Raw genomic sequence first — 26,054 nt, forward strand, 5'->3', positions numbered from 1 at the left:
AGAAATAATTTATCTCTATCTCCTCTTTAAGCTCCTGACCCAGAGGTAGGGACTACCTTCCATTAGTCTTTTTATAGGATCCTTGTTGCATCAGATGTTTTTTGAGAGTCATACAAGTCTTTCAGCCTTCCCCAAATATCACCTGACTTCTGTCATTATGAACTTGTACCTGCTCATTAACTTTAAGTATTTTTGGTAAATCAACTGCTAAATCTCTCTGCTCTTCCCTAATATCTCAATTCAGAAAATACTCTGAATTGCATCACCTTGTATTTCACCATGTACTACAATTTCCCCCCTTCACCGAACCTACCATTGTCCATCTACACTTTTTTTTAACATGAATCGGGAAGTCATTAAGAAGAAAGAGACAGACAGGAAGGGTAATAGCTATGACCTCCATTTGGCCAGGTCTTGCTAAAGGAATCTGTCTTGTTTCAAGAATCACAGAATGGCCATAGCACAAAAGGAGACTATTCAACCCATGTCTTTGCTGGGTCGGAAGGAGCATTCAACTAGTGTCACACCATCACCTTCTCCCCATATCCCTGGACAGTCCTTTGTTTCTTCTAACTCCCTCTTGAATGGCTCAAATGAATTTGCCTTCAATACACAATGACACTGTGCAGGTCCTAACCATTGGCTGCATGAAAATGTTTCTCTTTATGTTTTCATTACTTCTTTTGCTAATTATCCTAAATCTGTGCTGATTGGTACCTGATCCTTTTATTAATTGGAATGTTTTTTTTCCATATCTACTCTCTCCAGATCCCCTAATAACTGGACTAAATTCTTTTTCATGCAGAGGTGGTGCCTGTATGGAATGAGCTGCCAGAGGAAGTGGTGGAGGCTGGTACAATTGCAACATTTAAAAGGCATCTGGATGGATACATGAAGGGGAGGATTTAGAGGGATGTGGGCCAGATCATGGCAAGTGGGACGAGGTCAGATTGGGATGTCTGGTCAACATGGATGAGTTGGATTGAAGAATCTGTTTCCATGCCAAATGGCTCTATAACACTTAAAAGACTTTGGACAGGTATATGGAAAGGAAAGGTTGAGAGGCATATAGACCAAATGCAGACAAATAGAACTAGTTCAGTTTGGGACTCCTATTAGATTTATGATGAAGGGCTTATGCCCAAAATGTTGACTCTCCGCTCTACAGATGCTGCCTGACCTGCTATGCTTTTTCACCGCCACACTTTTCAACTCTGACTCTTCAGCATCTACAGTCTTCACTTTATCCTAATATATATTAAATGGACAAGTTGGACTGAAGGATCTGTGTCCGTGTTATATGACTCTATGAGTCCTCTCAATCTTCTCAAAAAAAAATGTCCCAACTTATCCAATCTAAGTAACCGAAGTTCCTTATCCCTAGAATCGTTTCATAAATCTTTTGTACACAATCCTCTTCTTGATAAAGTCCAGGGTATTAACCATGCTCTCAACCTATCCTGACACCTTTAGTGATTTACTGGACCTCAACCTTTCATTGTATTTATTAATAACAGAGGTATAGGGACAGATTCCTGAAGAAGGGCCTGTGCCCGAAACGTCGAATCTCCTGTTCCCTGGATGCTGCCTGACCTGCTGTGCTGTTCCAGCAATAAAGTTTCAACTTTGATCTCCAGCATCTGCAGACCTCACTTTCTCCTCAATAGGGATGGAGAGCTGTATGTCCTAGTTTGTGAATGATGAGGTCAAATGGCATTGTCTAAATGTTGACTGCAATTCTGTGTTTTATCATTTTTGTTGACAATTTAATTTGTGAAATCTTATCAAAATCATTATGGAAGTCTAGATGGATAACAGCCATGGACATTACACAACTTTATTATGATAGTGACCTCCTCAAAACATTCAAATAAATTTGTTAGGTATGACCTATCATTTACAGATACATAGATCAGAATTATATATTTCCCCTCAGTGCAGGATGGCAGGCTAGAGGTATAAAATTGGATACCATGCCAGTTGTCTGTCTGCTCACTGTTGCTCCGTGAGTATTTTGCCTGCAACGGGAGAAACCCCACATCAAGTCATCAGGCTGCCTGGCAAGACTAGTAAGCTTGGCAGACAGGTTGGGGCTGGGATGACCTTCTGGTCAGGCACCCCTGTGCTCCTTGGAGGCTCTGGCCAATGATGTGAACCTCCCACAGATGCCCCATGGACCAGTCACACCCTCCATCCCATCCTCCATCCCTCCATCCCAAATGGGGAAAGTGTTGATGTGTATGTATAAGCCTCCTGTACTTGAATTCGGTTATATTGAGATGTTGCCTGTACGCACAAATATCCAATATTGTCCAAGCTGCCAAGCTTGTGGACCATTCCTGATGAAGGGCTTATGCATGAAACGTCGATTCCCTTGCTCCTCGGATACTGCCTGACCTGCTGTACTTTTCAAGCACCACACTTTTTGACTTGTGGGCTGTATAATTCTGGAGGCTTCGTGACTAGTTGGTGAGGGAGTGGTCACAATACATGTTAAATCTATAATGCCAATAATTTGTTATTTTTCAAGTCTGCAATGCTACATCAAGATTTTAATTTAAGATTATTTAACAATGAGGGTCCACTGCTAAATGCTTTCCTTTCCAAACTGCAATTACCTCAACCAAAATAAACAATCTTAAAATATAACACAATATCACTGAATTGTCTGAGCTTTGAGGGATGCATAATTCCTTGTAGTTAAGGGATGGCTGTAGCGTTGCCACAACGGTGTCTCAGTTGCTACTTCTGCCTAATATTGGAACTTTAACCTACTTCATCATATGCTGCACAATCCGGATTGGTCATCTTAGGGTAACTAATAGGTGAAGCTGGACAAAAGAAACCCCTGTTTGTTCTTGCTCCAGTGACGTAGTACAACGTTAAAAATGGTGGGTGGGGATGATCTGAAAGAAAATTTTGTCCTGCTATCAGTGAGAGAGGAGAGAGCCTTAGACTAAGGCATCAAAATTAAAAATTACTAAAATGAAGTCTATTTAAGTGCAGTAAGTTTTAGTGATTAAAACCCATAATTATTGTATGTGCTGTGGGAGAGGGATGAGGTTACTGGGAAATTCTGCAAAGGTGTCAACGCCGTTCTTATGTGAAACCTCGTGCTTAATGAACACAATTTGCAGCTTTCCTGGCGCAGTTACCTCAGTTTGAAGTGTTGAGCCCAATACTAATAACACTTGTTTCTCAATAGGCCGTGAATTAGGTGCACAAATCAGGGGTAATGCAGCGCTGCAGTGCCGGAGAAGTGCTGCTTTACCAGTAACAATATTTTTCGATTGAATCTTAAACTGAGTCTGCAAGGTGAGGTGAACCTAAAAGGATAACTGCGCTATTGGAAGAACAGCAACGGGTATTCTTTCTTCCGACCTGGCCCAGTTTTGTGCCATGAACAACATCACCTACAGACAGACTATGAGGCGATTAACTGATTGCAAACCGAACTGCCGTGTCTCCCAGCAACAAAAGTTTCCCTGCTTCAAAAGTGTCTCTCAGTTCGGGAAAGGTGCTATCTAAATTCAGTTTCTCTAAAGCGCCCAAGGCACCCTTTCAAAAACTCCTCTGGGCGGGTACAGATCACCTCCTGTGTTTTGAAGTCATTTGGATTGTCAGGAGAGTAAGGAATTTCCACTCTGCCAGGTGCCAGAGGTGCCTGGGACTCCTGAGGAACCTTTGAACTACAGTCAGGGAGTAGGAGCAGCGTCAATGGAGGTTCCTTGTGAATGGGCAGAGGCGGGGTCACTGTCAACTCTCCAGTCAGTAAAAAAACAGTCTTGGGGTCTCCGGGTGCGAGTCAGTTCGGTTCATGAGAAACTTGAGTTCGAGCATTCAGGGGGGGAAAAAACGTGAGTTGTTGGCTTCCTCATTTTTCTAGGACTAATATAGTGGCCAAACACTTGATTTTTATCTTAAAAACTGCGGATGCTGGAGATTACAATAAGAAGAGTCAAAACGTTAACTCTGCTTTCTCCCCACTGATGCTTTGGGAGCTGCTGAGTTTCTCATGCAGGTTTCTGATTTTGCTTAATTGTATCTGTTCAGTTCTGTCATCATGTGGAAAACTTCCCTGATGAAATCGGTTTTGTGTTTTCTTACAGAATGTGGTTTGTGAGCTTCCAACTGAGTCTCGGCGCTCTGCTCATTCATGGTAAGGTTAAAGATTATTGTCCCTCTCAACTACCTGCCGGTCCCAACAACCCCCCCCCCCCCCCCGTGGAACACTCTTTAGTCACTCAGGATTTGAAATGTTAACAGCAGGACGTTTCTGAAAAGTATCGTTTTATGTCTTCTAATCCACGACACTGAATTACTAAAGAGTCAATTTTGTACACTTTAATTAATGACACTTCTTACAAAAAAGTTAAATGCAATATAAAGACCACATCCCATTCTGCAAAATAGAATATCCTTCTTCTGAGGAAGGGTCACTCGACCCGAAACGTTAACTCTGATTTCACTGCATGGATACCTCCAGACCTGCTGAGCTTTTCCAGCAATTTCTGTTTTTTGTTTCAGGACATTAATCTTTTCAGGTTGTGATACAGACTCACAACACGTAATTCGCAAACTGTCTAAGATGACGTGAAATACATGCTCCACTGCGATATATTCGATATTTAAAATACTTCAAAAATAAGATTGTCTGTATCCTGTTGTGGAATGGTGATTAGATCAGTCTGCCATGCTCCACTTATGAAGAGCTGGAAACTAAAGGTTTGACCAAATTCTGATCAGGTTACCATTGGATTATTCGGTTTGGCATCTGTATAATTTTCTGGCAAATTGTGAATTTTGGAAACCTTCGCAATTAACAAATAGGTCTGGATGATCCATAGGTGTCTGGATTTTTCTATGAACACTGAGCCTGAAGAAGGACAGCTGTCAAGGTATAGCTCTATAACCCTCTGGGTTTGAATGACCATGTCTCTTTCAAGCTTGTTGCACTGGGCTCCAGTCTGACGCAGGGCAGCCTTGACCTGTTTAATAAGCTTGCTGGATGTGAAACCGTCACATGTCTGCACTGGGACACTGAAATGGGCTAAGTCTATAAAAGTTTAAGGTGACGATCATCTTCACTGCTACAGGCAATGGTTGACTCTCTGTTCCCACTGGTCATCCTCCAACATGGTACATAGTTCAATGACTATCAGGTTACGATACACAGTTCAATGACTACCAGGTTTGACATTCACAGTCTGTGGTGACACTGTTACTCCGACAGGATGAGTGCCTTTTACTGAATGTAACCCCTCAGTCATTCCCTTTGCCGCATCCAGATTCAACTCCCTCTGTTTGATGCTGCAGATGAACAGCATTGTAGTTCCTTGTCAGTTTGCACATGGAACTCATGTCCTTGTTTACGAGTGTTGTGTTCAAGGTTGATGCTGCTCTTTATTTCTCTGGCTGGTATCAATGTTATATCCATGATTACAGATTATAAGCAAGCATCTTCTAATCCAACAACCACAATTTAAGCTGGTGCCTAATTCTCAGAGCACAAATGAATCCCAGTCTATGCCCCATTTGGCTTACAAATAAACATAATTAGGTTAATGTTTTGGAGTAGAGGGCTGTTGTTGTACTGTGACAATGTCCCTTTCTCTGATCCAAGATGTGGAGCTGACAGTATTGGACTGGGATGCACAAAGTCTGAAGTCACACACCATCAGGTTATAGTCCAGCAGGTTTATTTGAAAGCACTCCAAAAGCTTGTGGTTTCAAATAAACCTGTTGGACTATAACCTGGAGTCTTGTGACTGCTAACTCTGATCCAGGAGACCTAGGTTCAAGTCCTACCTGCAGCAGTGGTATATAATATGTCTCCAAACAGGTCAATTAGAAAATATCTTAACATCGCAAACTGGACCAACGGTCAATTATTACATTTAGTTAGTCAATCTTTTATAAACAATAGTATTGTTAATGCAATTTTCCAGTTTCTGGTGTTTGCACTTGTGACCATCATTCTCATTTATATTTCTGCAGAGAAGTCTGTTTAAATATTTGGCTTATGTTTTAAAATTACCCAGTCTACTGCATTTCTAACATTACTTGCATAACTGCACTTTTCATTACTATATTGTCAAAGACAGTGTCCTGCTCTGACAATAGTGCATCAACAAAAGAATCAATAAAACAATTGTTAGTAAATTATTTCACAATTGTCTTCTATAACATTTTGAGGAAGCATCACTCTCGTATTGCACATTTCACTCATTCATTTCACTCTAATTCCTTTGTCAAAGCGTACAATTGAATCTGGACAACTAACGTTCTAAATTATTGATCAAAAAATATTCAAATATAGCTCTTCATTTTACAACTTTAACAATTAAATTTTTTCTCGCAATTTGTGAAAATTCATAAACTTTAATTTATTCTTACACATACTTCATGTTAAAAATAAAAAAGAGAAAGTTACACTGTCCCCTACAGTGTTCACATTCTGGAAGAGAAAATCTTCACTTTGGTGTAATTTATTTTAATGAAAGCAACAAATTCTAAATTATCTGCTGTTTCTGCAAGTGTTTTATTAAACATCACAAGTAACCTACTATGATTATTAATATAGCCAATAGAATTCCTCAAACACATCATAATCATAATCATAAACCAAAACCTGTTCTAATGAAGAATCACCGACTCAAAGCATTAAAGCAATTATTTGTTTTACATGAATAATAAAGCATATTTTCATCCAATGTTGACTCAGATTATACACTACTTTCCAAATTATGATTTCCTACTGCTGGTATGCCCATTTAATGTTTTATAGCATTATTATTGTTTGTCACTCTGGGTTGTAGAAACATAGAATCCCTACAATGTGGAAGCAGACCATTTGGTCCATTGATCCAAAGAATATCCCACCCAGACCCAAACCCCCTACCCTATCCCTGTAACCTTGCATTTCCCATGACCAATCCACCTAACCTGCACATCTTTAGACTGTGGAAGGAAACAGAGCAATGGGAGGAGAACTACACAGACACGGGGAGAATGTGCAAACTCCACACAGACACTTGCCTGAGGGCGGAATCGAATCCAAGTCCCTGTGCCACCCTGCTGTGCCAAGTCTTCTAAAGTTAAGCTTAAGATCAAGAGCTAAGAGTGGTATGGAATGGCCAAACTCCCCCATGTGCTTTCAGGCCTTCATGTTGCATCATAGCAGTGACTTGTATCTGACTGATATGGGTTCTGTGGACATTTCCCACTCAGATTGCTCTGTGGGTTTCAAGCAAAATGTTGGATATTCAATATGACCAATATTCAGGCCATGGGGGAGCCTGGAAGACGTGGTTGTGTTGCCCCGTACAATAATCTACTGAAGCCCGGTTCCTACTGTCAGTTTGGTTGCATGGCATGTTTGTAGCTATGTGGTATTACATGGTACATCTGTAGTGAATCCACAGGCAATGTTTCATGGACTATTACTATTGTAATGAGCAATTACTATTGTACAGTAACATTTAATTTGAGTTCAAAACTCCAAGTTACCTGTTTTCCCTGTCATCTTTTATTGTATATCAGAGACGTTTTTGATGTGAACTGTGTCTCCTACAGTCCTCACATATTTTGTTCACATTTGTCACAGCTATGTCTAGGGCCGAAATCCCTGGAACTATTATCCTTCTACTACAGCATGGTAATCCACATGGTAAACATGACAGGCCCTGTTCCAGAAAACGACATCATTGCTCGCACTTATCAAAACAAATCTCAGGTGATCACCATTACAGAATTCAGTTTCTGATTGCTTACAAAGTCTGTTGATCCCATCTGCACCTTATTGAAGAGAAAGTTTTTATACCTAGGATACATGATTGCTAGATAGCTCCCTCAAAGTAGCTAACCAGACCTGTAACAATCAATTTTGTCCGTAATATAATCCACGTGTTGGCAAAATATCGTGAAGAAGAGTCATATCATACTCAAAACATTATCCATGTTGTTCTTTTTGCACAGAGGCTATCAAACTTGCTGAGTTTCTCCAGTATTCTTTGTTGTTATATCAGTAGTATTCACATTTTTACAGTTTTTACATGATTCATGTGAAACTAATTGGTGCACTTTGGATTTTCCCTCTCTGGAATCTGAACTAGATTAACAATAAGACAGGCTCTATCGATTACTGAATTATTGTTTGCCAGTTTAGTTCAAAAACATCTACCATATTTTAAGACTGTGTCTCCAACCTGATGCCCAAATGGTTGAACCTTTATGACAAAATATTTATAAATCTGATTTTTAGGATTTTCCCAAATTATGTGTTGCAAGTTGATTAATCCAAGCATTGAATTCATATTCTTGACCGTGTTTGTTCCCCAAAATTCTTGCCTTAACTTAATTTAAACAAATTTGAACTCGACACAATGCACAGTCTGATCCCTATATTAGTTAAATAAAATTTCAAACTCTATTACACTTTTACCTTGAACATCTTTGATTATTAAAATATTTTTAACACACACCTTTTTAATTCATATTGATTATAATGAATGATTTTGAACTGAAAGCGTCTTGTAGCGAAGGAGCAAAGATACTTTTACAACTTACCTTTTCACTTTCCAGACATTGGTTAGGCCACGTTTGGAGCATCGCATTCAATTCTGGCCTCCGTGCTGGAAAGATGTTGTGAAACTTCAGAAGGTTCAGAAAAGATTTACAAGGATGTTGCCAGGTTTGGAGGGTTTGAACTTTAGGGAGAGGCTGCATAGGCTGGGTCTTTTTTACCCAGTCGGAGGCTGAGGAATGATCTTATAGAGGTTTATAAAATCATGAGGGGCATGGATAGGATAAATAGACAAGGTCATTTCCCTGGGGTAGGGGGGGGGGGTCCAAAACTAGACGACATAGTTTAAGATGAGAGGGGAAAAGTTTAAAAGGGACCTAAGAGGCAACTTTTTCACGCAGAGATTGGTGCATGTCGGGAATGAACTGCCAGAGGAAGTGGTGGAGGCTGGTACAATTACAACATGAAAAAGGCATCTGGATAAGTCCTTGAAAGGAAGGGGTAAGAGGGATATGGACCAAATTCTGGCAAATGGGACTAGATTAATTTAGAATATCTGGTCGGCATGGACGAGTTGGACTGAAGAGCCTATTTCAGTGCTGTACATCTCTATAACCCTATAGCTCTGATCAGATCTGCATAGAGTTAATTAAGTAGTAAAAACATCCAAATACGCCTTCATGCTAATTTCAATTTATTTTTATATAGCCAAGAGACAACCTGAGCTAACTGAGATGTCATTATTGCTGACCATTTCTGGAAATCAAAATTCCAAGTATGTTTGTGCAGTGATCTAATTTTGAAGCAAATACTTAAAATTATTGATCCTTTTTGTTGCTGCATCTACATTGCTAATTTGTAAATAAATGTTTCCTGCAAAAGGAATCAAAATTGGATGAAGTTTGATGCAAGCATGAACAATATTGTTATTTAATGTACTTTTAACAGCTGCCAGCCCAGTAGGTCATACATCCTGTTGAGAAACCAATCTTCTGTAAATTGTTTAGATTATGCTAATTGCCTACAGCCAAGTCATGCAGCTTTGGATATTACATTTAAATTAGTCATATCTATTCTGTGTATTGTTCATAAGAAGTGCTAGATAACATGAATACTTTTGGTCAATAATTCGGAAAGATTGTTTGCTATGTTAAATTGTACTATGAATTCTAATATAAGGGAGGAATAACTTTGCAGTTAAAATTAAAGTGTCCCCTCTAATACATTCACGTTCGTCCAAAAAAATCCTTCCAAAACAAATGAAGCTTCACATCTTTTTTAATTGAAAAGCCAAATCTTTCATCACGGAATCACACGGAATGGTGACTGGACTGCCTTGTTTTCTCTTTGTCAATTAGATCTTATTGATACAGATTTAATTTTAATGTTTAAAATCTTACCTGTAAAATTCATGGATCTGATATGCAATTAATGGGTAGTTTTGTCAAGTCCTGACCCTGTTGCAAATTCCGATGACAGTGTATTTCCAATAAGAATGTAAATAGAGGTGCTTTTTTCAAGTTTCCAGAATGTCACAGGGAATATTAATGCAGTACATCAGGACATCATCTGCTGAATTAGTAGAGGTGGCTCATTTTGATCCAGGCTTTTATTAGGCTGCAAACTCCATGTTAGCTTTGTAAATATGTCCTGAGGTGTGGTGACCCTCAGCTTAAGCCATCTCCAGTCATTAATGTCTCTCATGAGTGGACAGCGAAGAGGGTTCCTTCAGATTACAACAGGATCTTGACCAGATGGGCCAATGGGCTGAGAAGTGGCAGATGGAGTTTAATTCAGATAAATGCGAGGTGCTGCATTTTGGGAAAGCAAATCTTAGCAGGACTTATACACTTAATGGTAAGGTCCTAGGGAGTGTCGCTGAATAAAGAGACCTTAGAGTGCACGTTCATAGCTCCTTGAAAGTGGAGTCGCAGGTAGATAGGATAGTGAAGAAGATGTTTGGTATGCTTTCTTTTATTGGTCAGAGTATTGAGTACAGGAGTTGGGAGGTCATGTTGTGGCTGGACAGGACATTGGTTAGGCCACTTTTGGAATATTGTGTACAATTCTGGTCTCCTTTCTATCAGAAAGATGTTGTGAAACTTGAAAGGGTTCAGAAACGATTTACAAGGATGCTGTCATGGTTGGAGGATTTGAGCTATAGGGAGAGGCTGAACCGGCTGGGACTGTTTTCCCTGGAGGGTCAGAGGCTGATGGGTGACCTTATAGAGGTTTACAAAATTATGAGGGGCATGATAGGATAAATAGATGAAGTCTTTTCCCTGGGGTCGGGGAGTCCAGAACTAGAGGGCATAGGTTTAGGGTGAGAGGGGAAAGATATAAAAGAGACCTAAGGGGCAACTTTTTCATGGAGAGAGTGGTACATGTATGGAATGAGCTGCCAGAGGATGTGGTGGAGGCTAGTACAATTGCAACATTTAAGAGGCATCTGGATGGGTATATGAATAGGAAGGGTTTGGAGGGATATGGGCTGGGTGCTGGCAAGGTGAGACTAGATTGGGTTGGGATATCTGGTCGGCATGGTCAGGTTGGACCGAAGGGCCTGTTTCCATGCTGTACATCTCTATAACTCTATGACTGTATGAGAGAGCAATCCTGGTATGACTATTAGCAACTTTATGGCAGCTACATCCTAAAGCATACTTTCGCTTATCTGCAGGTAAGAAAGATTTCTGTTGGAGGGAATTATATTGTCAGTCCCACTGAACATTGGGTAAATCTTTGACCACCTTGTTCCTAAATTGTGGAATAAATCGGGCACAGTAAGGCCACCTTTGAGGACAAATGTCCAGCTCTCAAAATGTATCAGTAAATCATCCAACCTGAGGTTGGTGGAATTTATTTCCAGCGTTTTATGAGAATGTGAGCCTTGGGGTATGTTCATTTCCAAGAGGTGCGCGATGGCAGAATTCACATCTGGCCAGCAGTAGGCGTCAGGCATCTTACAATGCTTTTGATAGACCACTCAAGACAATTCAGGTTTACTGAAAAGGAGGTGAAAACTTACATGCTGTGCATGAGGATCTGGCTAGGAGATAGAGAGAACACTCAATGTCTGGGGTGGCGAAATTAGTTCTAAGGCAGCAAAGCAGCCATATTGGATAGATTCCAGGTAAAGGACTCATTGAGGACTCAAGAACAGTTGGATTGCTCTTTGCTCGGGGAACCCAGGGGAAAATTCAAGGAATCAGTAAGCAGCTAGATGTTGGAATCAGGTCTCAGACGAAGCCTGGGAAGCTTAGAAAGAGGAATAGTCATTGTGTTTGAGAAGCTGTGATGGGCTCAGAAGAAATCTGAAAGCAATAATGCATCAGAGCAGCTGAGCCAGGGGGGGTTGAAAAGTTCATAAGTATTTGCTTGATGTAACTGAACGAAATTCAGGTGTGGTGGATCACAGGGGCAGTTCTGTGTCAGTGAAGCTAGCTGTCAGTGAAGAGTTTTGGGTTGTATCCTTGAGTGCTCAAGTGTAATTTCCAGAATCCAGGGAAGCATAGAAACAGGATAGGAGACAAATGGACAGGAACGTGGCAGTCATGATGGAATGACATTTGAGGGGAGTTTCAAGGCTAGATTAGCAGAAGTGAAGAATTATAATCTCTTGTGAAGTTTGATGAGATTTGATGGTCTATTGTATCATTAAGTTCTGGGGGGAGTTGTGGAGAAATTTTGATTGCATTTGCTACTTTTTGTGGAATGCGCAATCACTGTTTCAGAGAACACCTCTGGGACACCCGCACCAACCAACCCAACCGCCCCGTGGCTGAACACTTTAATTCCCCCTCCCACTCCGCCAAGGACATGCAGGTCCTTGGCCTCCTCCATCGCCAGACTATGGCAACACGACGCCTGGAGGAAGAGCGACTCATCTTCCGCCTAGGAACCCTCCAGCCACAAGGAATGAATGCAGATTTCTCCAGCTTCCTCATTTCCCCTCCCCCCACCTTTTCTCAGTCCCAACCCTCGGACTTAGCACCGCCTTCTTGACCTGCAATCTTCTTCCCGACCTCTCCGCCCCCACCCCCTCTCCGGCCTATCACCCTCACCTTAACCTCCTTCCACCTATTGCATTCCCAACACCCCTCCCCCAAGTCCCTCCTCCCTACCTTTTATCATAGCCTGCTTGGCACACCTTCCTCATTCCTGAAGAAGGGCTTATGCCCGAAACGTCGATTCTCCTTCTTCTTTGATGCTGCCTGACCTGCTGCGTTTTCCAGCAACATATTTTTAAGCTCTGATCCCCAGCATCTGCAGTCCTCACTTTCACCTCTGATATCTGTCCTATATTTGTGGGTGGCACGGTGGCACAGTGGTTAGCACTGCTGCCTCACAGCGCCAGAGATCCGGGTTCAATTCCTGCCTCAGGTAACTGTCTGTGTGGAGTTTGCACATTCTCCCTGAGTTTGCGTGGGTTTTCTCTGGGTGCTCCGGTTTCCTCCCACAGTCCAAAAATGTGCAGGTTAGGTGAGTTGGCCATGCTAAATTGCCTGTAGTGTTAGGTGAAGAGGTAAATGTAGGGGAATGGGTCTGGGTTGGTTGCGCTTCAGCGGGTCAGTGTGGACTTGTTGGGCTGAAGGGCCTGTTTCCACACTGTAAGTAATCTAATCTAATCTAATATCCATCACCCCTCAATTTGAAGCTATGCCCCCTCATGCTATCCATCACCATCCTCAGAAAAAGGCTCACACTGTCCACCCTTTCCATCCCTCTAATTATCTTTTATATGTCTCAATTAAGTTACCTCTCAACCTTCTTCTCTGTAATGAAAACAGCCACACGTCCCTCAACCTTTCTTTGTAAGACCGTCCCTCCATACTGGGCAACATCCTTGTAAATCTCCTCTGAATCCTTTCCAAAGCCTCCACATCCTTCCTATAATGTAGTGTCCAGAACTGTATGCAATGCTCAAAGTGCGGCCGCACCAGAGTTTTGTACAGCTGCAACAGGACCTCATAGCTCTGAAACTCAAACCCCCTACTAATAAAAGCTAACACACTGTATGCCTTCCTAACAGCTCTATCTACCTGGGTGGCGATTTTGAGGGATGTATGTACATGGACACCGAAATCTCTCTGCCCATCTACATACTAAGAAGTTTACCATTTGCCCAGTGCTCTGCATTCCTGTTACTCCTTCCAAAGTGAATCACCTCACACTTTTCCACATTAAACTCCACTTGCCACCTCTCAGTGCAACTCTGCAGCTTATCTGTGTTCCTCTGTAACCTACAAAATCCTCCGGCACTATCCACAAATGAAACGACCTTAGTGTTTATCCGCAAATTTACTAAGCTTCTTCAGAGATGAGCCAAAATACTGTTACCTCGCTGTGTTGTGGGTGCACTTTCTTTCCACAGATTGCAGTAGCTCAGATCATACCGATCTCCGAGTAGAAACTGGGCTATTGGACTGTTGTGACTGTTCCATCATTCAATGAAAGTATGTCTGATCTGCCACCTAATTTCCCACATCCACTTTGTCTCACATTCCTTCTATTTTTGGACAGTAAAGAATGATCAATCTCTGATTTAATATTTCCAATATCATCTAGCCTCATTTGCAGTTGTAGAAGAAAGTTCTAACTGTCTATTATCTGTAAAATTTGGAGAGGTAATATCAACTCCCCTCTTGTTAACCTCCTAGGTTGACCACAACAAAGACTTGAATTCCTTTCAGAGCTCAGCTATATGGGACAGCAAACACACAAATACAAAGAATAAAGTTTAACAATGAAAGAGGACAAGAAAAAGCAGATAAAAAATGCAGTTTAAAGTCCTTTGAGGATCATTGAGAGGCGAGGTTTTAACATGAGACCCCGGTTGTTTAATTAATCCTCAGCAACAACAAATACTGTCGATACAATCCTCGCTTTGAGTTGTCCCATTTTAGCATTGCTTTATTTTCATCTTATTTTTCTGACATGCATCACCTATCATCATTTGAACGTCATTTGTGTGCAGTGTTGATGTTGAGGTTGTATATCATTGTCATAGATCAGTGTACCAACTACCTCCAAGACACAATTCTGGCGGAGGGAAAAAGGGGTGTCACCACACTGATGTATTCAGACCATTTCTGGCATCATCCATTTGCACTGAAGCTGGGGAGGAAAGTGAATGAGGATCAAGGTGAGAAGAGGGTATTCTGACTACTCAGTGGCGAGATAGAGCAGGGAAGAGATTCCTATCCAGGAACAAGATGGAATGTATAAATGGCTGAGATTAGGAGTGGAACAGATGGCGCCAGAGGTGACAACTGGGCACTGTGGGCAGTGCTGTAGTCACAACTTCGTGTTTTCAGGGCCCAGCCTGAGGGTTCTCCACCCTCACATACCAGGAGCTGGAGGAGGGATGGGGGGAGCAGTAACTCCCATTGAGGAAACTTAGAGCATCCTCAATTTCCCACTCCTGGGTTTCTAGTGACTGTGAGGCATGAAACAGAAAAGAACATCCCAGGAAGAGAAAGACAAAGGCAGCTTAACATGATCCAGTCTTCAAAAAATGCAACTTCCTTCACATTTAGCTTTTCCTTCTCATTTTGAATGGCTTTTAATGGTTTTTAATTTTAAATTGGAGCTCTAATATTATTTGTTGATATTATCCTATTTGTTGGGCGCTCTGCTATAGGAAGGATGTTATTAAATTGGAGAGAGATCAGAAAAGATGTACCAGGATGTTGCTGGGAATGGAGGGTTTGAGTTATAAAAATAGGCTGGAACTTTTTTCACTGGAGCATAGAAGGTTGAGTGAGTGACCTTATAGAGGTTTATAAAATCATGAAGGGCGTAGATAAGGTGAATAGCAAGAGTCTTTTCCCTAAGGTGGGGGTGTTCAAAGCTAGAAGACATATTTTTATGGTGAGAGGAGAAAGTTTTAAAAGGGACATGAGGAGCAACTTTTTTTACACAGAGAGTGGGTCGTGTGAGGAATGAACTTCCAAAGGAAGTTGTGAATGCGGGTACGGTTACAACATTTAACAGATATTTGGATAAGCACATGAATAGGAAAGGTTTGGAGGGATATGGGCCAAATGCAGGCAGGTGGGACTAGTTTAGTATGGGAACTTGGTCAGCGTGGACTAGTTGGATCAAAGGGTCTGTTTCCGTGCTGTATGACTCTATGGCAGAGAGACTGCCCACTGAGTTACCAGAAATGCCCATTTTAAAACCTATTCTGCAAATTGCAATGTTTTCTCTTCAATTAAAATGCTAGTTCTTTATCATTTGGAAACCTAGTTCATTTTGAAAATTATTTCAGCTAATAACGCACAGCATTGCACAGGTATAGTACAGTATATGGACTGTATATTGTTTTTTCTGTGCAAAATGTCCAAAATATCTTAAGTCTGACTTCAACGTTGAATCCTGTGAGAACGTATGATTCACTTAAAGTTTTTCTTTCCCTTAAACAGGCAATCAAATTGAATGCAACCATAACAATAACATGATGCTATATCTTTAACTTCTTGGTGAATGGATTTTTTTTTCCGATTTGTTTTATCACTAGCATCAAGAGAAAGCAAGGAGTGGAAGGGTCTGCCTTCTCCAGCTCCACCCACAAATCTGTATGTTTCTCTGCTGCTGAGCTAAATCTGCTGCTTGAAGTGCAGTTCATTCATGTATTCCCATATCTGGGTCAATTGTTTTCTGAGCTGGACAATTTGACCACATTACCTCAAAAATATTTTAAAAGTCCATAGAGGTAGAAATCAAACAGGGAATACGGTTCTCAATTTCAAAGCCTTTTGAAAACATTCATTTTGGCTTTGTCTATCTCATATGAAGCTGAGCTAACTTGTGGTTAGCTGATTGCTGTGACCATTTTAAGTCAGTACTTTTCCTTCTACTTCCTGAAGGTGCTAAGTATTAAAATCAAATGATGGCAACTGAAAATCGAATGCCCTTATTATACAACTATCATTACAGAATGTAATGATTACTCATTTCAATCCTGAAAGAATTCGTTCCAATTTTTCAATACAACACCAGTCCTCAATTGTGCAACCAGCAATAGTAGTTTATCTCAATCTACCCTTTCTGTTCTCCTTTAATATCTTGAAATCATTGAGCAAATTGCCCTTCTAAATTTCAGGAAATGTTTCTCTAATCTCCTTTTGCAATTTAAACCGATGACATTAGATATCATTCTTGTAAATCACGGCTACACTCCCTCCAGGGCTAATGTTATCCTCCCAAAAATGTGGTGCACTGAACTGCTTTCAGTACTCCCAGGTGTGATGTAACCAGGAATTTGTGTTGCTGCTGAATAGCTTCCAGTGCTTTGTTTCTCAACAGTTCAAGAAGAAAGGACATTATCACCTTTTAAATGTGTTTAGAATTTGACAGTAAATATCAATCATAGCAAACCATAACAAAATCACAGCAACTTTTTAAAAATCCCTGTTCTTTGGATGGCACCTTCCGCAAGTCTAAAAGCTCTTTCACAACTGCTGAGCTAGTTTTAAATTCTAACTTAGCAGGGATGACTTGGGTGGCTCAAATGACACCACGCCTGGAGAAAGAGAATGCAACAACATTTTTGTTCGAGCAATCAGGCCAGAAGTTAATATTGCCGGAGATGTGTTGCTGGAAAAGCGCAGCAGGTCAGGCAGCATCCAGGGGACAGGAGAATCGACGTTTCGGGCATAAGCCCTTCTTCAGGAAGGACTTATGCCCGAAATGTCGATTCTCCTGTTCCCTGGATGCTGCCTGACCTGCTGCACTTTTCCAGCAACACATCTCCGGCTCTGATCTCCAGCATCTGCAGACCTCACTTTCTCCCCAGAAGTTAATATTGTACATTAGGGGGAGTTGATGGTCCAGTGCTATAATTGTTCGACTATTCATCCAGAGTCCCAGTGTATGCTCTGGGGACCTGGGTTACAATCCTGCCATGAAAAATGGTAGAATTTGAATTCATTAAAAAAAATCTTGGATTAAGTGTCGAATGATGACTGTCAGGAAAAAGACTCATCTGATATCCTCATGCCCCTTATGGAAGGAAGTCTATCATCCTTACCTGGTCTGGATTACATGTGACTTCAGATCCATAGCAACGTGGTTGACTCTGAACTTCTGTCTGGCCAGTTAGGGACGGACAATAAATGTTGGCCTAGCCAACAACATCCACATCCTATGAAAGACTAAAACATAGTTATTTCCTGCCTGAATTTGGCAGGAATGATGTAGAGTCAGCAGGTGTGAAGTGAATGGTGCTAGGACTGAACAGAGTTAACCTCGCGCTACGGTATTTGGTGGAGGGAGTGTGTGTGGGAAGGGACTGCTTGCAGAGATGATGTAAATGTGGGAAAGGAGAGAAGTAATCACAGCAGGAGGTGCCCAAAAGGTCTTTGAAGCATTTAAAGATAGCTCGATTCTCCAGGTGCACAATGTCTAAAAGATCAATTTGCATTTTGTGGTTGTTCTCCCTCCCACTGAGCTTTGGAAGGGAGATTTGCTATGCTGGGAATGTCCCCCTGATTTCCAGTGAACATAGTGTTGTGCTGGTCATGTCAACAAGTCATGGCATTTACATTTAAAATGGACACTTATCTTGATTGGGAGTATTGATTGCCTTGAATGTTGATAAAGGCTGAGCATAAATAGAGATTTCATACTGCTAAGTTACCTTCTTCAATTTAATGCTACCACTCACCATTCCCACCTGATCAAGTGCAGCATTCAGTGATTAAAACCACTGTTTTTTAAGGAAGATGTTGCAGTCAGATCCAACAAACAACAACCAGAGAAATTGCTGGTTAATCTGCTCTTGGTGGCATTGGTCAAGAAATGAACATTAACTGGGAGAACTCTCTACTACAGTGGGAGCTGCAGTTGGCATTAGTTTCAGACAGTCCACTCATCATCTACCCTCCCACCAGAGGAAGGAGGTTGACTGGGCAATGTCAGTGGTACTGCACCCTATTTTATTATTCGACCGACTAGCTTTTGCACCAGTGGGTGTCCAACAAAATTCAGCCAATGACGCTGCAAAAATGTATTTATATGTGATAACTGTCACATGTTGGAAACAGAATGCTATGTCTCCAATTGCTCATATGGAAATGACCTATTCCTGATGTTCAAACTTCCAAGTGAAGATATCATCAATTAAGTTTGAATCTCACGTGAAAGACTGTACCTGAAAATACAGCAATCCCTCGGTACTACACTAAACTATTAATTTAAGTTATATGTTTGAGTAATGGATTAGGACTGCTACTCTCAAACATCTAATGCACAGAAAAGTGCTTTCAATGAAGATGAATTAACTGATGTCAGGGAAACTAGTTAAGGAAAGAGCATTTGTGGCACTAAATTCAGACACAATTAGCTTTGGGAGATCGGTTGTAACACTGTGGTATATGCGATAAGACAGTAGTTTCAAGAAACAAGCTGTTGTTTAAATGTGTCATTGAAATTCAAAAAATTTTCTAGCTGATGTGCAATGGTATTTTAGTCATTTTAATTCACAAAGTTAGCACTGTAAATGCATACAAATTTAGTTGGTTCCTTGCTTTTTTGTAGACTTGGAACACATTTTGAAAATACTGCTGCCTCTGTTAGAGGTTTGTTTTTTATGTTTTATGTCTTATTTATTTAAGTTCCTTTACGTATTCTGGAACAGCATTCACACACAAGTAGAACCAAGACAGCATTCATGGTATCAGGAAAACCTCAGCATTTACTGAAGTTGGGCAATGCTTCAACGTGTGTGTGTGTGTGTGTGTGTGTGTGTGTGTGCGCGCGCGCGCTAGGGACAGCTTTGGACTCAGTTGTCATTGTCTGTCCCATAGCCTGCTGGTTCCTCCACTGAAGCTGGGACATGGAGGATGACAAGTTAAGCCAAGTACTGAGGAGCCTGTAGAATCTTAATCTCACTGTCACTTGAGGAAAGGCAAAGAGGCATAACTGGTTACTAAGCTTTGAGAGGATCCATCACCTGGACGATCTTCCACGCGCTGAAGAAAACACCTCCAGTCTTTCACTGAAAGCCCAGTTGAGTACACATGGCCATTTGAAAGGCAACATCCCAGAACAGTGGGAGGCACAGTGGCTCTGTGGTTAGCACTGCTGTCTCACAGCATCAAGGATCCGGGTTCAATTGCAGCCTCAGGCAACTGTCTGTGTAAAGTTTGCACATTCTTCCTGTGTCTGCGTGGGTTTCCTCTAGGTGCTCCAGTTTCCTCCCACAGTCCAAAGATGTGCAGGATACATAAATTGACCATGCTAAATTGCCCATGGTGTTCAGGGATGTGTAGGTTATGTGCATTTGTGTAGGGTAGGGGAACGGGTTACTCTTCTGAGGGTCGATGTGGACTTGTTGGGCCAAATGGCCTGTTTCCACACTGTAGGGATTTAATGATAACAGCAAGGAGGAGATTAGCTTGTTTAATGTTAATGCAATGAGTGCATGGACTAGAAGGTCAATCTTCTGAGGTAGTTCTACTCAGTCCAACAGCACAATTATAGACAAAGTTAATGTATTATCCAACCTGCATGTGGGACAGTCTAGTGGACTGCAGGACACCATGTTATTGCTAGCCATGCTGTAATGTATGTTCTTGGGGAGACACCAGTTTGTAGTGCAATGATATAGTGATGGATAGAAGTATTTCTATCTTTGGCATATAGTGTGGAATAGATCTCTGGATATCATAGTTTAGTTTGTATAATCAATCTGAAAATTGTTCAACAAATATAACTGTATTAGTTACAAGATGCTGTCTGATACGGCAGTGATGCAGACCAGAAAATAAGGACAGAGACCAATGTGCTTTATTTGCACCATTCCCTCTTCTATTGTTGTCTGTCTTGTTCCTGAGGTTAGTGAAATCTTCTTGCTATACTTTTCCTAGCACTGTCTATTCTCCAACCTTGTCTAAATGGGTTGTTTTTGTCTTGGAAAGTCAAGATTGGACATGACAATAAACTATTTGCAGCTGCAAGTTCTCATCCAGTATCTGTTTCCACACATGATTGGAAATCATATAATTTTGTTGCAAATGATTTCAACCACTTGTCACGAGTCTAGCCTTTGCTAAGACTAGCTACCTCAGCACAAAGTGGAAATAGTTGTCTATATCAGATAGTTTTAAGTATTCCAGAGATGTTATGGGATGTGGACATTGCTGGCTAGACCAGTATCTGTCTTTCATCCCTAATTTCCTAGAGTTAACCACATTGTTGTAAGTCTGGATTGTGTGTAAGTCAGATCAGGTAAGGATGGAAGATTTCCTTCCTAAAGAACATTGGGGTATCAGATGGGTTTTACAACAATCAGCAATGATTACCTGGTTGCCACTAAGATGACCTAATTTTTAAATCTTGATTTTTATTGAATTTGAATTGCACCATCTGCCATGTTGGGTTCCAACCTCACGTCCCCAGAACGTGAGTCTCGGGTTCTGGGTTATTATTCCTGTAATGGTATCACTATGCTACCACCTTGCCTCTTGTTGTACAGTTAATATTAACACTATTGTCTGTTTGTCAGGGATTGCAGCTGCACCGTTTTTGACTGATGAGGAAGCCCATCACTTCATCCGGAACAAAAGGCAAGCTAATACAATGCAAGGATACTGGGACCCAAACAGTGCAAATAATGTATGGGGAGTCACTCATGCAGAACACGTAAGTCTTGTATATGATGAACTCTGACCTGGTTGAGTGAGATAATTCACCTATATATTCTTCAGAAATTGGGATGATTTGTGTATGTTTGTAAGAAATAACTTAGGTCATTTAGAGAATCACCCTCACAATACAATGGGCTGTCCTTTGGCACACTGAGGGAGATTTGAGTGGGAGGTTTGTCTGCCTGGAGGAATTTATCTGCTTGATTGATCCCTTGAGTCAGTCAGGTTAAGTTTTGAATGAGAGTAGATTTAAAGACAATTCATGTCAGTAATCTCCGTATGAGTAATTGGAGACATAACATGCTGTTTCCAAACATGTGACAGTTATCCCATGTGAGTGTGTTTTTCCAGCATCATTGGCTGAATTCAGTGGGACACCCACAGGTGGAAAAGTAGATCCATGAAATAAGGTGCAGTGCCCATTGTTCCCAGTCCCTACTCAACCTCCTTCCATGCTGGAGGAAGCAGACTGTCTGAGATTCAAGATGGAAATGTGTTGCTGGAAAAGCGCAGCAGGTCAGGCAGCATCTAGGGAACAGGAGAATCGACGTTTCGGGCATTAGCCCTTCTTCACCTGTCTGAGATTCAAGCTGACTTCAGGTCCTAATGCCATTTAGCAGGAAGTAGGAGAGTCAGTGCCTGACTCCCAGCCCAGCAGGACAGTTCTACAAGGTGCTCCTCCGAGAAAGGGGGTGGGGGGGTCTTGCCTCCTTTGTGGGCCCCATTGAAATTGCAGATCTTCCATCATAGATTTTCCCCAATCGCCTACACCCCATCCAACATACCTCCACACTCACCTGGATGAGGCTTTACAGAAAGCCATGGTAAGTTCCCAGATGACAACATAACAAGGTTTCTCTTCCTTCCAGACTTTCGGCTGTGCTGGCAGTGGTCACCACTCCTGGTGGTGATACCAGTACTTGCAAACTGACTTACCCCTAATTAGTTGGCAGCTCTATGAGGCAAGACCTGCTAAGGGAGAAACACTGCAGTCTTACCTTATCGTAATTAAATAAGACTCTTCAGCAAAATTGAGGCAGGCTTGATCCTGACATTTGCGTTGAAGCATGAGAAAGCTGCCCTGAATGTATAATCCAGCCTCCACGTCTCACAGACTTACTGCTGTAGTTTGTTAATGATCAGTTTTATCGTATACCTACAGGAGAAGTTGGTGCACTGGGTAGTTCTTTGACTTGCTAACAACAGTCATGTTTCTTAGCATTACAGTCTATTTAAGATTCATTTTGATCAAACTGTTTGCAACCAGTTTCAGCAACATTGTTTGTGCTTCATGAGAAGATGCAAGTCAATAGAACTTGTTAATTTGCCTGCAGTCGTTCAAAAGAATTATTTAGCAATGGCACACTTTAAGAAGTGAGTTGTTGGACAGAGCTGCAAGTGAATGAATCAATCTTGCTGTATTGTGGCTTTAGTAACCCGTGTTCATTGCTGAATTTTCTTTTAACTTCCACTAGGTAGTGACACAGTCCATCCTACTTTTCTTGATACATGTTAGAATGGTTTAAGCACTTGTTAAATGACAATCATATTCTGAATGATATAATTTTTTAACAAAAATATAGTAATGGTGGCATTTTGTCTTGACAATCTTGCTGATTTAAAAATGAAACTCCCAATACTTGGACAGACAGCTCACATGGAATACCGAAGGAGTTCTGAAGTCAAAAATAGAGTTGTAATGAAGAAGATATCCTCACAAACCCTTCAGGTGAGGAACGAACAGTTATTGATCAATTGGTGGTACCAGCCAAGTATCATAAAGAGATTTGGTGAAGAGAGCATGAAGGTCCTATGTCAGGACATGTCGGCATGCAGAAAACCCAAGCAGTGAATAACAGGTATTTTATCTGGTCAAAATTTCATACGAATGTTAGGCAGTTCTGTAAAATATGCCAGAGGTGTCAGGTAATAAGAAAATCTTCATCATTAAAAAAGATTAACTAGATTTTTTCACAGTATGGGCTACCAATAGAAATCAAGCAGACTAAGGTTCTAGCCTTTTCTCGAAAATTTTTGAACAGTACATAAGGCATTTAGGTATGAAATATTTGAAGTTCACTGCACATCATTTGCAAAGACAAGAAGCTGTCAAGAGATACCATCAGAGTCTCTGGATTATGATTAAAAGGAAAATCCATTATAGTCCTTATGGATCATAGGGCTGCTATCTTATTAAAGTTAAAAATCACACAACAGCAGGTTATAGTCCAACAGGCTCATTTGGAAACACTAGCTTTCGGAGCACTGCTCCTTTGTGAGGTAGCTAGTGGGACAGGATCATAATTCACAGAATTTATAGCACAAGATCATAGTGTCATGCAACTGATATGATATAGTGAACAAACCTAGATTGCTGTTAAGTCTTGCATCTTTTAGAATGGGTTGCAGGTTTCAATTCATTAATATGTAAATCCCAGAAATTCTTTCAAGCCACAGTCACAAGATAACTTGCAAAAATAAGATGACATTTCAACTCAGTGCATTAGAGGAATACATACAGACTCTAACCTCATACCTTTCATGCATTGTCTAAGCTAAGATGTCACCTTTTTCTATAAAACCTTAAGTCATCTCAGAACTGTGACTTGAAAGGAGTTCTGGGATTTATTAATAATTGGAAACCTGACAAAGGAGCAGTGCTCCAAAATAAACCTGTTGGACTATAACCTGCTGTTGTGTGATTTTTAACTTTGTTCACCCTAGTCCAACGCTGGCTCCTCCTCATCTTATTAGAGGGAGATGACCTGGTGATAGTTTAACCTGAGGGTCACCATGTTTCAAGTGAAGGGGTGAGGTTGAGAAGGAAAGTCTGTCATGGTAATCTCTGGCTATTATGGGAATCGAACATACACAGTTGGCATCACTAACCAACCAACTATCCAGCCCACTGAGCTAACCAACACCCTTGGATAATGGTTAGCGCACTGCTAGAAGTTTTTTTTTATTTGACTTAAATTAGTACTTTTTTTCGCAAAAGAAGCTTTCATCTGCACACAGCAAGAGGTGCTTGGGATAAACACACTACAATTAATCATTTTGCATCAATAATAACTCAACGAAAAACTAATGTAGTGGAGTGTAAAATGGGCGGCTGATTCTCTATCACCATTGTGTTCTACTGTGCAGCAGTTGTTTGATTCTACAATACCTTTCAGTTTGAAAATTTGTCCCTGGCTGTAGATCTCCACTGTAATTTTCGGAGTTCCTGCAAACAGCAAAGCCCCAAATGAAATGGGCGTCTACCACTGATCCAACTTGTTTTTAGTTGTGTGAACATCTGATATGAATCAATTGGGCAGATGATAGTTAAAACTGAAAATTGTGCAAAAGCCATTTTATAATTCATTAATAGCTGTGAGCAACATGTACAGCATTGTTTGTTGGCTGCTGAGCATTATTAATTGTGGTCACTATAATTAATTAGATACTATTAATATTCTAGATGTCACTTGGGCAACCCTTGTGTCATAGTTGATGCATTACTGCTTTTTAAAGACTTCAGCTCCTTTTCGATCTCTCACTAGGAATGCTTTTAACTACCAATTAAGTAACTGTGTAGAAACGGTGAAAATCATTTTGCAAAGCTGTTTCGTAATAATAGGTGTCAGGAATCACACCTTCACAAGTAGGTGGTAGGTCATGGGCATCCTTAGTATGTGTGACTTTTCCTTGTCAGGATATTCTTCCACATGGTATGGTTGAGACATTGAATGATAGTACATTACAAATGAGTCCACATGGACCCAAAGCCATGAAGTGCAGGAAGCCTCATTTCACAACCAGATGGTCTTCATAACAACAGCGCCATTTGCCTGATACAGATTTGCCTGTTATAACTTGAATTGTTACTTAAAGACATTACTCCCAGCAGTGTGGCGTTGCATTTTGGAATGTGTGAAAAGCAAGAGTACGCTCCATTTTTTTAAAACTATGTGAATTAATGTAAAAAAATTAGACACTTTCTGATTTGGACTGATGACAGTCAGAAAATAATCACAATACAAGTAAAAAATCTATAATTAAATCATAGTTTGATAATTTTAATGCAAATCTGTCAACTTGTCATTCAAAGACAAAATTAGGTACTTACCATAATACTTTAATGTATTAATAGTAAAAGATAGGATAATCAGGAATTTTAGCATATAAGTCATTGCATGATACATCTCATACTCTTCCTGGTGTCCCCCTCATTAGAGATACCAATCTTCAGTCAATTCAATTCACTCCATGTGATATAAAGAAATTACTAACACACTAGATGCATAAAAGACTATGGACCCTGAGAGCATCCCTGTTGTGAACACTTTGGTGAGAAAAAAAAATGAGATTGTGAATTGCTTCAGGATTGGACAGTAAATCTGAAGCTGAGCAGTGTTGAACTTGCTTTGCTCCATTGAATAGGTAGCAGACAAAGTTATTGCAAGACAGGGCATTGGTGAGACCTCAAGTACACTGAATAAGTTTTAAAAGTCTTCAACAGCCATTTTAATCTGAGGAGAAATTGAACTCTGGAAAGGAAAATGCCGAAAGAAGGATCTAGTGACTGGGTGAACCAGTAAATCAGTTTATTGATGATGTCTGAAGGATGTAAGTATGAAGACCAAAACACATCATTAATGGGAGACCACATTGCTGTTGGTGTTGCTGACAAATCTCTATCAGACTTATTACAATCTAAAGAAGACCACACCTTAGGAAAAGTGATATAACTGCTGAGACAAATAAAATCCTTGATCAGAACAGGGTAATATAACTGGCGAAGAGAAACCTTGGCTCAGAAAACCTACAATTTTAAGCAATAAAATTCCTTAAACACACGAATATAAAAGAAGTCTCACAGTCTCACATGAATA

The 26,054-nt window shown here is 40.7% G+C and overlaps 1 protein-coding gene across 2 annotated transcripts in view; it reads left to right on the top strand.

Annotated features, from left to right (window-relative positions):
- Positions 1 to 3,755: 3,755 nt before the first annotated feature.
- LOC122551111 (uncharacterized protein C3orf85-like) overlaps positions 3,756 to 26,054 on the top strand; it is a 30,913-nt gene continuing 8,614 nt past the window's right edge. Inside the window, exons 1-3 of one of the 2 annotated variants that reach the window (XM_087987783.1) lie at positions 3,756 to 3,857; positions 4,110 to 4,159; positions 21,036 to 21,172. In XM_087987783.1, the coding sequence (XP_087843909.1) occupies positions 4,111 to 4,159; positions 21,036 to 21,172 (186 nt within the window). In that variant the 5' untranslated portion in view covers positions 3,756 to 3,857; position 4,110. Of the gene's footprint in view, positions 3,858 to 3,886; positions 4,022 to 4,109; positions 4,160 to 21,035; positions 21,173 to 26,054 lie in introns of those variants that run through there. The other variant, XM_087987784.1, reaches the window with a different exon arrangement.

Source organism: Chiloscyllium plagiosum, unplaced genomic scaffold (assembly GCF_037043375.1).
Source record: "Chiloscyllium plagiosum isolate Xiang-an unplaced genomic scaffold, Cpla_swu_hap1 HiC_scaffold_6, whole genome shotgun sequence".
Lineage (NCBI taxonomy): Eukaryota > Metazoa > Chordata > Chondrichthyes > Orectolobiformes > Hemiscylliidae > Chiloscyllium > Chiloscyllium plagiosum.